Source organism: Melanotaenia boesemani, chromosome 10 (assembly GCF_017639745.1).
Source record: "Melanotaenia boesemani isolate fMelBoe1 chromosome 10, fMelBoe1.pri, whole genome shotgun sequence".
In the NCBI taxonomy this organism is placed as follows: domain Eukaryota; kingdom Metazoa; phylum Chordata; class Actinopteri; order Atheriniformes; family Melanotaeniidae; genus Melanotaenia; species Melanotaenia boesemani.
In genome coordinates, this window is record NC_055691.1 from 10,262,102 (window position 1) to 10,276,690 (window position 14,589).

A 14,589-nucleotide genomic window follows, 5' to 3' on the forward strand; every position below is an offset into this window, starting at 1 on the left:
TTTATCCAGTTCAGCGCCAGTTGAAAACAAAAAGCTACCTGACAATTCTTCATGCAACAAACAAACACAGCAGCACTAAAACACCATGACCACATAAAGAAATACCCAGTTTCTATTAAATAACTTTAAATCTGTTGATTCCGAAGTTTGGGTCTAGCTGCAGCTTTTCTGTGGTTCTGGTTCAGGAAGGACGGTGGTCTTTAATCCAGAGGTGGTTACTTCACCATTAGTCCCAACATGAAGTAAATCACCATGTTTCCTAAATCTGAAACACACAGAGAACCAGGTGTCTGGACTTCACCCAGATGTCCTCCTGCAGACCTGGTCCAGCTTGGTTTGTGGACCCGCCTGACACCAGAGGGCCCATTCATTTAATAAACTCACATAAACTGTTGATCTTTTACACATTTATAAACTGCTGTCTCTTTAAGGTCTGCAAGAGGGTCTGAGCGGACGTTCAGAATCCAGTCCTGGTCCAACAGGTCAGATGAACAGAGAATCTGACTAAAGGAAACAAAGCACGTCCTGTTTCTCATGGACGAGACAGATTAAATACAGAAGAGCTGTCACGTTCTCTCTGCTCGCAGCTCAAATTATAGATGAATATGTTGCAGTAGATGACGTTTCACAGCATCTTACAGAAGTTTGAACCAATCAGCTAACAGATGGTGGTGGTGGGGAGGTCAGATACCCATGTAGGTGTTCATCTTCCCCAGCGCGTCGCAGACGGTGGTGAGGTCGCTGCGCAGGTCCTGCACCACGTTCTCGATGCTACGCGTGTCTTTGAGCAGGTCGATGCTCTGCGTGTACGGGTTGTAGTACACAGAAAACGGCCTCTTTATCGTCTTCGCAAACTCCCTGTCGAGACAAGAAACAGGGAGTTCATCCAGGGTTTCTACGTTATTGATCGAGTAAACTTCCCTTTTCTGTTTTCCACTCTGGGGAGATTTTGCCTTGGGAAGTTGTTTATTAACTGGGTCAAAGTTTTTTATACCTCAGTTTCAGCCTCAGTTATCACCAATGAAAACATCACAAAGTTTACAGTGCTCAGGGGGACTAGGCAAGGATGCCCATCACCCACCTCTCTAGTTACTATTTTCATCGATCCATTAGCAGCAGCCATACACCAGAATAATCACACAAAGGCTTTTAAGGGCTTCGGCACTGGCTCTAGAGGAAAATAAAAATAAAGTGGAATTCTCTGAAAAGATTTATTTATGACATTTATTGCCAATAGTGCTGGTATTTCACATGATTTATTTGTTGGGACAAATTAGCAAAAAACAAAAATGTTACACTAAAAGACAACCAATGTGGAGATGAGCAATGAAATGTGATGTCAGAATTTCTGTGGTAATCTGAGCTGTGCAAACATACTTTAAAGAAAGAGATCAACCCTGATGCCGTTTAGTCAACTTTAAATAAATCCTGGTCCACTTTCATGGATAGTTTGGTTCGGTTGGTGCAGTGTGAACACTCAAGTCACGTTCTGGTGAGGACCAAAGAAATGAACTTTGGTCCACTCAGTTCATTTACACATGAAGCCTGAAGCAATTCCTTTACAGTGTGAAAGTAAATGGACCATCCAGTGAACCAAAGAGAGGAAGTGACATAATGCAGCGTTTCCGGGGGCATCTCCTGCTGCTTGTACAGGACAGTTTCTGATGAAAACCGGGTCAGGTTTAAAACAACAAAGTAAAGACAGAAACCAGATTGCAGAAATCCAGTGGTGCTCCATTGTTTACTTTTAGTGAACAAGCTGCTCTCGGTTCTGGCCAATCAATGAGGCATGTTTCTTTTTCCTGCATTTTTATCATCTTGGTCAGTGGTTGTTTCAGGGAACATCGCCCCCTAGTGGGCAGCTGTTGCAACTGTGTGATGTTGTCCAGACGGTTTGGTCTGAGTAAAGTGCAGTGTGAAAGCAAACCAAACCAAAAGGTGAGACATTTTTTTTATCATCCTCCACCCAATCGAACAGTCCCCGGACTATGAGGAGTCAATGCACCATAGGAGTCAATTAGGTTTTGTTACTCTAAACTACGTGTAATTAATGCTGGTCCTTGAGGACCGGAGTCCTGCAGGTGATATGAATTAACATGATGGAGGTTAGAGCATTCAGATGATTTCATTATTATACAGTAAATATGATTAATAATATTTAAAATAAATTTCAGGTGATTTTGCAAGAAAACCAAAACGATCACAGCAGATTATTCACATAATCTGCTGTGATCGTTTTGGTTATTCACATAATCTGCTGGAAAATCAAGAATTTTAGGTGGAAACAATCAGAAAAAACTGCAGTGAAATCCTAGAGGAAGTAATCATGAATCAATAACAGCATCAGTAAACACCACACTGTCTCCCTCCGAGTGCAGATGAAGTGATTATAATTCATGCTGTTGTTTCAGTTTCTGGTTTTTGCCTCATATGGACCTGGTATGGAGAGCTGTTTGCATCCTAAAAATCTATTTTCGCAATTAAGTTACTGCAGACAAAAACATTCATGTTGATAATATTATTGTGATTTTAACCATGATATGGTTCAAATCTGAGATAAGAACCTTTAGAACAACAATCTGCGTTTAGAAATGTTTTGATTTTATCTGCTGAGATCAAATCACCTTTTTTAAAAAATATGTTTAATCAACAGAAAATGAGTTAATCATCGATCTGATATCAGAGTCCTCATCAGTGTTGCTGTTCACCTCATTTTCTCTTTGGCCTCCTCGAAGCTCTCAGAGACAAAGTAGACCTCCTGGAAGGTGGTGATGAGGCACTCCTGGTTGCAGGTCGTCTTCGGATCAAACATCTTCACACAGGCTTTATCAGACAAAGCATGCTGGGAAAAAAAACACATCAATCTCCATCAAACATTTATTGGGTCCCGACTGGACTTCTGCTCCCAGAATACAAACACAGGACAGGAACTGGTTTATTGATCGGTGCTGAGTAAACTGGTACTAGTACATAGTAAACTGGTACCAGTACTGAGTCAACTGTTAATGCTGAATTCAGATCAAACACAAGTAAAAAAATTTAAAAAAATGTCTGTATCAATGTGTTTTATATTAGCTGACGGACGTGACCATACAATTTGAAAATCTATAAACTTCAGCGAAACGTTGATGTAATAGTTTGTTTCAACAGCCAATCAGAAATGAGAACCCTCAAAACTAAATTGACGTACAAAGACATCCTTAGGTCCTTGTGGAGGCTACAAACCCCAGTTTGAAAACCACGTTTCCATAAAGTCTTATGTTTTTTTTAAATTAATGAATAATTGAAGTCTGCTCCTCACTGTGTGTGTGTTGTGTATATGTGTGTGTGTGTGTGCATGTGTATAGGTGTGTGTGTTGTGTTTTACCCTCAGCTCTCCAATAGAAGACAGTAAACCGGCTCCATAAGCTCTGAGGTGGCCGTCCTGCTTGCAGAGTCCAAACTCGATAGTGAAGAAATAACACTGAAACACAGACAGTGACAGCACCGTGATAGCCCAGTGACAGCTCAGTGACGGCTCAGTGACGGTCCAGTGATGGCACAGTGACGGCCAAGTGATGGCTCAGTGACAGTCCAGTGATGGCACAGTGACAGCACAGTGCTGACCAAATGGCGGCTCAGTGTTGATCTAATGACAGCCTGGTGATGGCCCAGTGACGTCCCAGTGACAGACCAGTGATGGTTCAGTAATGACTCAGTCATGGATCAGTGATGTATAAAACATGAGTTGAAGAGATTTGGAAATCATTACATTCTGTTTTATTTACATTTTACACAATCTCTCAATTTATGGAGTTGGTTTTAATAACTAATCTTTCCTGATTTCCATGGTGATATGACAGATGTTCTCCCTCTTTGTTTTTAGAGTTGATGTTGTGTGTGTAGAGTCCCACACTCACTGTGGCCAGTTTCTGCACATCCTCATCAGTTGCTCCCAGCGAGGCCAGACCAATCTCCTGGGAGAACTGGGCGAACTTTGGATCGGCCAACAGGGGAACGTGACCCAGCAGCTCGTGACATGTATCTCTGAGAAAAGAAACAATTAGTCCACATTTTCACGTTTCCAGATGATTGGACGGAAAGTCCAATTCTGGATTTTCATTAATACTGCTGATGATTGCTGATTAACGCTAATTAAGACTGATTAAAATAGCTAAACACCAATAAATGAATGACTAAAAAAAATGAATGAACAAATGAGCAAAGGAATGAACAAACATACAAATAAACTAGTTTATGGATAAAGGAACAAATAATGACTGAACAAATAATGGAAGAATTAGTTAATTAACAATAATGGATAAATGAATGAATGAACAAACTAATTAATAAAAGAAATTAACGAATGACAAAGGAATGAATGAATGAATCCGAAAGGGTCAGAAAAGAATAAGAAGTGGATTGAAGTGGATCACATGGGGATCAGGAGTAGTTTAGAAGGGGTCAGAAGTGGGCGGGGACTCACGGTTCTGGGGTGTAGAGTGGGTCGGTGCTGTGACGAACATACTGAGTGCAGTTAAACACTCTGTAGGCCAAACCAGCCAGGAAGTCCCTAGGAGACAGGTACCCGGCCACAGGTCGAACTGTAAAGCCAGATCGCTCTGAAACGCACAGGAAATCACACAGGAAGTGATGTCAGCACACAGCTTCAGCTGAGATGTGGTGATTTGCTGATATGTCAGTGTGAACACACCTGTCCTACAGTAAGTAAGAAGGTTACACACCTCTGAGGAACAGGGAGACGTCCTCCAGCTGAGGGATGTTGTCCTCTCTGTAGCCACAGTGTTTGGTGAGCAGCGGCAGGTTCTTCAGGTACTCTCTACAGGCGTGAGTCGGGTACAGTTTGGTCAGCTCTCTGAAAACCACGCCCCATGTCTTCACCTCCTCCTCAGTGTACTCAATGTGAGGGATGGGCTGCCCACTATGGAGGAGACGGATCAGGAACAAACTTCTCGCCAACATATCAAGACAAACACGAGGAAATACTTACAACTTGTAGTTCATGGCCACCTCCACAAAGTACTTCCTGCGCTGCCGATAAACGTTGTCTTTGAAGCCCTGATGGGAAGGAAGGGGACTGGGACATGAAACCGACTGAGAGACCGGCGTCATCTACACCATGCATCTCTTTTTGTCTTTTCTAACCTCCTTCCTTAACAGATTCTTTGTTTCTTTCCTTCTTACCTCTCTTATTTTCTTCCCTTTTCTTTATTTTAATGTCCTTGTTCCTCGCCCCCTGTTTCCTTGCCAACTTATTGTTTCCTAGAGCTTTACAGTGAATGTTGGTCAGCCTCATTGCTTTTAAATTCGCTGTAGAAATAAATTTGACAATGACATTTCATTCTTTCCTTAAATCCTCATTTCTTTATATTTTTTATTCCTTTCCTTCTTTCCTTTCTTGCTTTCTTTACATTCTTGTTTCCCTCCACCCTTCCCTCTTAGTTAAAATAATTTCTACCATGTTTGCTGCTCTGTTTGCAGTTACTGGACATTTGTGTCTGGTCATGTCTGGTTGGAACAAAGAAGTCATGTAACACTAGAGGAAATGATGATGTCACATGCTGGTTTGAGATTGTTTCATCATGTGTGTAGGTTTAAATGAAACAGAACCGTCATGGATGCAGGAATCTGTTTCAGGGTGAAAGATGGAAACGAACCGGATGATCGGCGTCCAGCTCAGATCCGTACATCAGCACTCTGTGAGAACACTGATCCAGCTCAGAGATTTTCATGGGAAACCACGGAACGTCTTCTTCATCTGATAAAAAATAAAAAATAAAAGGTTGATATTAACAAGCATTTACCTGAGTCCTCTCGTTCTTGTCTCTGTCTATTAAGTTTTCGAGTTTCTGGTTAAGCTCAAAAGTGTTCCTTAGATTTTGTTTTCCTGATTACTGCGAATGGACATATATGTAGCTGAGTTTGGGCGTTTTCGTTCCTGTGTTGTTGCATGTTTGTACATATGTTTGGCTGCATCCTTACCTGAGTTTAGGCATGTTTGTACACGTCTTGTGACATGATAGTACCTGCTTTGAGGCATGTCTGTACCTGTGTTGATACCTGTGTTTTGTAATGGAAAAATTTATATACATAACCCTTGTATTCTGTAGACTATACTTTGTATTATTAAAAACCTTGACTTATGTTTCACTGGAGAGGAGAACGACTTGTACCCAGATAATATTTAGTGAGCTCTCCTCTCCCATCACACCACTGATAACATTCTTTAGAAACTGTGTACCAGGCTGTGCAGGGTTTGAAGACAGTGTACTGAGGATTTGCACCAACGACCTTGATGCCATCACGTCATGCGAGTCTATATTAACCAAGCCCATGTGTATCTCTGCGGACTCGCACAGCCAAAGCTGTTTGACTGTGTGATTCCCATTGCTGATCAGCTCTTAATAAAAATACTTTGTTTGATTCTCACTTAGTGTGTGATCTTTGATAATAAAATTCCACAACAGTTTGCATCTGTGTGGCTACATCCATACCCGTATTGTGGCATGTTTGTATTCATGCCTGCGTTGTTGTATGCTTATAACCATGTGTTGGCCCATTCATACCTGTGTTTGGTTGCATTTGTACCTCTTTTGTAGCATGTTCATACCTGTGTTGTGGCATTTTCAAACCCTTGTTGTGGCGTGTTTGTACATATGTTTGGCTGTATCTATACCCGAGTTTGGGCCCACTTGTACCTGTGTTTGGGCACATTTATACCTGTGTTTGTGCATTTGTACCTGTCTTTGGGCATGTGCATACTTGTGTTGTGGCATGTTTGTACCTGTGTTTGGGCCTTTATACCTGTCTTGTGGGATGATAGTACCTGCATGGTGGCACTTGGTACCTGTGTTAATACCTGTCCTGTGGTACATCTATACCTGTCTTGTGGCATGTTCATACATGTATTGTGTTGTGCTCGTGTCTGCATTGTGGTGTACTTACACCTGCGTTTCAGCCCATTCATACCTGTATTTCATTGTGTTTGTACCTGTCTTGTGGAGTGTTCTTACCTGCCTCAGCAGACCATACATGTGCAGGTGTGTTGAAGGACACAATGTTGACGTGGTCTTTGAGAAGCTGCAGTAGCTCATTGAAATCTTTCTTGTTGCAGCTGCAGTCTGCAAAGATCTCCACCTCATTTGGGACTCTCTTTGACATCCGAGACTCAATGTGTTTCAGGTTGACCCGTTTCTCCTGCAGGAGGAGTTGAAGGGAGAGAAGGTTCAAATGTTTGCAAAAGCACTTCTATTTTTCTTAATAGATATAAATTCCATTTTTCTCCCTTTTTCTTTATAAATTCTTTTTTACACATTTAATTTCTCAGGCAGACTTTTTTTCACAGGGTGACAAAGCCTGATTTACAAATACAAACTGAAAAAAAAATATTTCCAAACATTTATTTGCAACCACAAAATCTTTATGACTGAATTGAGAACATAGACAGGAAACAAAGTACAGATTTGAGCTGAGTGTAAAGAAAATGTCCTGTAATTGGATCTGGTTTAGTTCTGGGTCTACATCTGAGAGGAGATCTGGGCCATGACCTTGTTCTGGTTCTGACCTGGAAGAGCCTGAGAGCTCTGACGAGACAGCCAACCTCATTCTTCAGAGAAAACACCACAGCTGTTTTCCCAGAGTCCTCTGTGTTTTCATCGTCTCTCTCGTTGATGGGACAGAAGGAAGTCCGCCTTGACTGAAAACAAACAAATAAACAGTTTACAGGAAGTCAGGAGTGTGTGAAAAACAAACCAAGTTTAACTTTGGTTTCAAAGCGATGTGTCCAAGCTGCCGGTGTGGCTGGACTGTGCAAAATGTTGTACTTTTGGTTGTTAACAGAGTTGCTGTGATTAAACAAATAAAAACACACAGGTTGTTGTCTTTCTTTCCCTCCAATCATCTGACCATTCCTCGGGGTGTCCAGGTGGTTTTCTATGGGGTCCTTGTATCTGTAGATCCAGATGGTTTATATAATTCAGTGATGACATCCTGACTACATCCAGTTACGCAACAACAAAACCGATAAACACCTGCAACCTTGAATATGTGGAACACCTGAGCTAACCTGACCTGACCACACCATCTTTCGCCTGATTCGGGGTTAGGAAAGGGACAAACAAAACCGTTCCACGTACACAAAACCAGAAACATCTGACCTGATCCAGAACAGGTTTGGAGCAGAGAAGTGAGGCTCATTGTTCTAGAAAAGAAGTGCCAGGTTTTTACAGCAGACCTGCGTCCTGAAGGAGCAAGCAGAAATTTACAGGAAACTAATTGACGTCCATGTTTCTGTGTGTTTGAACTTCAGCTTTTCCTGTTTGTCCAGTTTAGACGAATCAGTTATCAATAACATTTTTTTTCTGAATTATGAACATCTTCCTATTACTGAGCTCAAAACCACAATCCTGTCAAATCACCATGAGCCCCATCATCATCATCATCCCCATCACCACTGCCATCATGAGCTTCATCATTTTCTTAATCTCATCAGCACCAACATCATCTTCATGTGCATCACCATACTTAGAATCATTATCGTATCATCTTCATCATCATGACTGTCATCATAACCAATATCATCATCATCTTTATCATCATCATTACCATCATTTTATTATTACCATCAACATCATCTTCATCATCATCACCATAATCTTATCATAACATCATCACCATCACTACCATCATCTTCATCATCACCATTCCTACTATCTTATCATCATCATCATCATCATCATCATCATGTAGATCATATCTCAGAGACAGACCTGGTGAAAGGTACTAATGACGTCTACGTGTCCTCAGATTGCAGACTCCTGTTTGTTCTGGTTCTGTTGGATCTCAGTGAAACCATTGATCAGAACATTCTAATCAAAGGCTTGAACATGTTATTGGGATTAAAAGAACCACATCAGACTGGTTTAAGTCAGATTTATCTGATAGATTTCAGTTTGTTAATGCAAATGATGAGTCCTCCTCAAACACTAGAAAAAGTCATGAAGTACCTCAGGGTTCTGTACTTGTACCAATACTTTTCATGTTGTACATGCTTCCTTTAGGTAAGCAGGGAAAAAATATTTAATTTATATGCAGATGATTTTCAGATATACTTTTCCACTTGGAATTATGAAACAACTCTAATGCACCAAAACTGTGAAGCAAGTGTGCGTGACAATCTCTGCTCATATAGTCTCGGATGGACTTTGCACCCTACAAAGTCATTCAAACTTTTCCCAGTGAGAGGTTTCAACTCTGTCACTTCCTCCACAGTTTTGCACAAACAGTTTAACAAGACGAGGTGTAGACGAGGTTCATGTTTTAGACTAATGTCTTTGACTGCTTGGGGAGCTGGTCAGGAGTTTTAGATCTGTGTGCCCAGTATCTAGTAAAGCTAGAAATTGCAGAAAAGTAAATGTAAATCCACAGATAAACTACAGAAAAAAATTCCTTTTTCATCTTGGTGGTTATGCAGGGAGTTGGAATCTTATATTAGTTCTGCATACATGTCTTTCCTTTTTACTTTTTTTATTTTTGTGTTTGTTTATATATTCATTTATTACATTATTTCTTTATAATGCGGCCAAACATCAAACAGAAAGACACTTGGTCAAAATTGATCTTCCCCAGACTGAAAGTCAAAAGAATTCTAGTTTTTTTTTCCAAATATTTAGCCCTACACTTTATTTCATTGTTGGCAAAAAAAAATGTTTTATTTAGATTATATAAGTTCAGTTTAAATAGCAAAGTCTGCCTCTTCATCATATTGCAGTTGCCTTGAATGTGGGCACATATTTATCTATCCACACGGTCATAATGCCTGATATCCTACACTACACTACACACAAAACAGGCCACTTAATGGACTGCTTTTAAACTCAGGCAGACACAAAGCAAGTACCACAGTTTTTTAATAGGTGTTTTAATTTGGTCTGGTAACGACAACCACATAAAAATGGGGATTTTTTTTTATATATCCCATTTAGAGCCTGAATTTATTTACAATTATATAAAAACAAAGTAAATACATTGAAAAAAATGACAAAAAGAGAAAAACTTAAATTAAATTAAATTAAATTAAATTAAATTAAATTAAATTAAATTAAATTAAATTAAATTAAATTAATGAAGATGAATAATAAATAATTAACATAAAAAATAAATACATAAATAAAGAATGAGTAAAAGCAAAATGATAGATAAAATCATTCAGTTTGATATAAATAGATCAAAATAAACACAGGCCAGAAGGGGTTTGTGTCAAAAGGCATCAAAAGGTTCAGACATGGAGTACTGGATGACTCCTGAATAAACCTGAGAACTGCAGGAAGACTGATGGTTCTGATGGAGGTTTTCCTTCCTGCTTCTGGTTTTCATGGACGTTTTCCTTTCCACTATCTCCTCGTACAGTCCAGAATGGAGGATTGAATCAGAAAAGATTAAATCCAATCCGTTAGTTTCTTTAGCTATGTCTTTTTCGGACTTGATTTATATGAACAAAGTTGTCATAAAAGGAACAGATGTGGATCATGGAATGGATTTGTTTTGATTGGATCAAAATGAAGTGGGTGGATTATGTCAGTAAGGTGCCTTGAGATGACTTGCTGTGGATTGGCGATCTACAAATAAAGCTGAATTGAAAAGTCTCTCTTTTGCTACCTATTTCATCTAATCCATCTTTCACTCCCTCGGACATGGATGGCTTCTTTAATGCCTGGAAACAGTTAGGTATAATTAACATTGGTGGTCTATATGTCGAGGGGACTTTTGCATCCTTTGAAAAGCTTTGGGAAAAATATGACCTACCCTGGCTTAACCGTTTTAGATATTTTCAAATCAGGGACTATGTGATGGAGCATCTACCTGGATTTGAAAACACATTCCCTGATCAATTTTATGGGTGTCTGGAACTGTACACTGGTTTAGACCAAGTAAAATCCACTCTGTATGACAGACTCCAAAGTCTCAGTCACCCTAAAACCCTGTTTGGTTGGCGGTTTGGTAAGGGCCGTTACAGTTCAGAAGATTTTGACTGGTCCAGCCAATTCAAGTGAGCATTCCCACCGCAAGTCGGACCGCCACTGGACAAGCGTGGTTTAGACCAAATACCTAGAGTGGCGTCACACTAGTGCGACGACAACAAACGTGATGCTGCAAACAACAATGGAGACCATCATTTTTGTTCTGCTTGACTTTTGGTTGTTTGTACAAAAGACACATGCCGCATTTTATGACCAGACCTTACTGGTGTTTGCAGGCATCCTTTTCGTATTATCTTTCCAATGTCCAACTGAACCATGAACTGAACGGTTGCTTTTTGGGCAGTGGCATTTTTCTGTCCACCAGTCAATGGATTTTATCGTTTCATGCTAGTAGCTCTGCCTTAACTGTACCATAGCATTTTCCTATGGATCTACAAGGGAGTCCATAAATGGTTTGGTTGTATAGGTCCTTTTTATAATGGACACACACAAACCGACCCCATAGCACAGGCCCAAACCAAACTGAGCCGCTCAGTGGAAACGGGGCTTGATACAACTAAGATTAAATCTGAATGTGAGAGAAAATTAGGACTACCAATTGCTGATAAGACTTGGAATTACATCTTAGAACATTTCCATACCAGCTCTTTAAATGCCAGACGTCACTTAATCCAATTCAAAGTCCTACATAGAATCTATTATTCAAAAGTGAAGTTACACAACATCTAACAAATAAGCTGAACTGGAATTAGACTGAATTATTTTCTTAATCTTCACCATCACATCATCATTTCATTCTCTGTACCGCTTGGTCCATTACGGGTTGCAGGTAAGCTGGAGCCCTTCCCAGCATTAACAGGTGAGAGGTAGGGTACACCCTGGACAGGTCATCAGTCCATCACAGTCATCATCATCATTTTAGTTAAAAAAAAATATCATCACTACCACCATAACCAGCATTATTTTAATCAAAATCATCATCTTATTCTTCATCATCACCATCATCTTCATCACCATCCTTACCTTCATTATCCTCTCTATTATCATTATCACTATCATCACCTTCAGCTTCATCAGCTTCATTCTGATCATTATAATCACCATAAATTTTTTTCCCCATCACCATTTTCATCATCATCATCATCTCGAAACTAAATCTTTGAGCCCAGAGGAAGATGCTGTCATCTAACCATGTATGGAGGCAGAAAGGTGATGAAGATGTCCTCTTAAATCTGACAGAGTGGAGAGAAAAATGTAAAACTTTCAGAATCTGTAGGAAACAGGAAGCCACATTACTCACTTCCTGCAACTACTGATTGAATGAAATCAGTAAACATATAGATCAGTTATTAATCTTAATAAAATTTTTCAGACATTAAAAAAGTGGGTGTGTCTCCTCTTCATCCGTGAGCATGAATCACAGAAATGCTGGAAACTAGTAAAAGTACTCTGATTACTTACTCAGATTACTCACAAATCAGAGAGAAAATGAAAGGAGGAGGAAGAAGAGTCCCTGCTTTTACCATCTGCCCCCCAGTGTGCTTCTGCTGCCGCTGGTTCTGGTGGTCAAACATGGCCGAGTCCAACGACAGCCCCCTCCTGGACCAGTACTTGCTAGAGAACATCATCATGGCCGGCTGCATGCGGGGCGGCGGTTCCGTCCCGCCATCCTTCATCACGTGGGCCGAAGCCATGGGGAACCAGTGGGTGTACGAGTACCAGGGCTCCAGCCTGCCGCTCTGCTGCTGCTGCTGCTACTGCTGCGGGTCAGAACCACCTGCCTCCAGCTAAATACTACCAGGGGGGGGAGGGAGGGGAGGAGCTCCACCCGCTACTGCTGCTGTTTATGGTTATTCTGGATGGTGAGGAGGAAAAACTGTGAAGAGGAGGAGCTGTAAGGAGCGAGAGCTGTAAGGAGGAGGAGCTTTGATGAGGAGGAGCTCTGTGGAGGGAGAGCTGTAAGGAGGAGGAGCTTTGACGAGGAGGAGCTCTGAGGAGGGAGAGCTGTAAGGAGGAGGAGCTTTGAGGGAAAGGGGCTGAGAGGAGGAGGGGCTATGATGAGGAGGAGCTGGGAGGAGGGAGAGCTGGGAGGAGGAGCTATGATGAGGAGGAGCTCTGAGGAGGGAGAGCTGGGAAGAGGAGGAGCTATGATAAGGGGGAATTCTGAGGAGGGAGAGCTGGGAAGAGGAGGAGCTATGATGAGGGGGAGCTGAGAGGAGGGAGAGCTGGGAGGAGGAAGAGCTTTAAGGAGGAGAAGCTTTGAGAGGGAGGAGCTTTGAGGAGGAGGAGCTATGATGAAGATAAACTGTGAGGAGGAAGAGCTCTGAAGGGGAGGAGTTACAAGGAGGAGGAAATGTAAGGAGAAGGAGCTATGATACGGAGAAGCTGTAAGGAGGAGCTATGAGGAGGAAGAGCTGTGAAGGGGAGGGGCTACAAGGAGAAGTTTATGTGAGGAGGAGCTATGAGGAGGAGGAGCTGAGGAGGAAGAGCTGTGAGGAGGAAGCATTGTGAGGATGGAAAGCTGTGGAAGTTTAAAATGATGATGGTGACAAAGATATGATGAAAAACATGATGAGCATGAGTCTGATGATAAATACGACAATGACAAAAATGATGATGGTAATTACGATAAAGATCATGATGATGATTGATGATGACAAAAATGATGGTGATGTTGATTATGATGATGATGATGATGATGTTGAAGAGGGGCCTAAAGAGAATACCAAAAAAAAAAAAAAAAAGAGGAAGAGACTGCCGGCAGGAAGATTGAAGGAGCCAGTTGACGGGACAAACAGTGGTGCGATCAACAAGATGTTTGATGGAACAATCCAAGGAACCACTGGATGGGATGATCAGAGGGTGCGATTGGCAGGATGTTGGATGGGACACTTGACAGGACAATCAGTGGAGCTGTTATGGGACAATAGACAGGACATATGGGGAGACGACTAAAGGAGCTGCTAGATTGGTTGATGCAATTGATGATAGCTTTGGTGACAGACGTGATGACATATATGACGATAGATGTGATGATATACATGATGATCGACGTGATGATAGACATGACGATAGACATAATAAAAGACGTGATGATTGACATGACGATATACATGATGACATACATGACGATAGACGTGATGACGTACATGATAGACGTGATGACATACATGGCGATAGACGGGATGACATACATGACAATAGATGTGATGATAGACATAACGATAGACATAATAAAAGACGTGATGATTGACATGACGATAGACATGATGACATACATGACGATAGACGTGATGACGTACATGATAGACGTGATGACATACATGGCGATAGACAGGATGACATGCATGACAATAGATGTGATGATATACATGACAATAGACGTGATGATAGACATGACGATAGACATAATAAAAGACGTGATGATAGACATGACAATAGACGTGATGACATACATGATGATAGACGTGATGACGTACATGGCAACAGACGTGATGACGTACATGATAGACGTGATGACATACATGACGATAGATGTGATGATAGACATGACAATAGACATAATAAAAGACGTGATGATAGACATGACGAAAGACATGACGATGGATGT

The 14,589-nt window shown here is 41.0% G+C and overlaps 2 protein-coding genes and 1 long non-coding RNA gene across 3 annotated transcripts in view; 1 reads left to right on the plus strand and 2 right to left on the minus strand.

Moving 5' to 3' along the window:
- tph2 (tryptophan hydroxylase 2 (tryptophan 5-monooxygenase)) lies at window positions 1–12,637 on the minus strand. The gene is made up of 11 exons (XM_041996158.1): window positions 12,503–12,637; window positions 7,565–7,696; window positions 7,014–7,197; window positions 5,658–5,758; window positions 4,991–5,058; window positions 4,725–4,921; window positions 4,466–4,601; window positions 3,900–4,026; window positions 3,368–3,463; window positions 2,709–2,842; window positions 1–858 (listed from the first exon to the last, which is right to left on the minus strand). Exons 1-11 carry the CDS (start codon window positions 12,620–12,622, stop codon window positions 684–686), a joined length of 1,470 nt encoding a protein of 489 aa, XP_041852092.1. The 5' UTR covers window positions 12,623–12,637; the 3' UTR covers window positions 1–683.
- LOC121647505 (NACHT, LRR and PYD domains-containing protein 12-like) overlaps window positions 1–14,589 on the minus strand; it is a gene marked incomplete at its 3' end in the record, with an annotated part of 791,953 nt that overhangs the window by 343,430 nt on the left and 433,934 nt on the right. The gene's annotated exons all lie outside the window — the stretch shown is intronic.
- The window catches only part of LOC121647025, a 21,104-nt gene continuing 8,120 nt past the window's right edge, over window positions 1,606–14,589 (plus strand). Inside the window, exons 1-2 of the long non-coding RNA XR_006011766.1 lie at window positions 1,606–1,621; window positions 10,174–10,178. This is a non-coding gene — a long non-coding RNA (uncharacterized LOC121647025). The remainder of the gene's footprint in view (window positions 1,622–10,173; window positions 10,179–14,589) is intronic.

Excerpts from the sequence above, each read along its gene's own strand:
- tph2 (XM_041996158.1), bottom strand. The coding sequence starts at position 12,622 with ATGCAGCCGGCCATGATGATGTTCTCTAGCAAGTACTGGTCCAGGAGG. Across the intron at positions 4,922-4,990 it reads GTGGCCATGAACTACAAGTT|TGGGCAGCCCATCCCTCACA; the intron begins GTAAGTATTTCC and ends TCTCCTCCATAG. Across the intron at positions 4,027-4,465 it reads CCACTCTACACCCCAGAACC|AGATACATGTCACGAGCTGC; the intron begins GTGAGTCCCCGC and ends TTCTTTTCTCAG.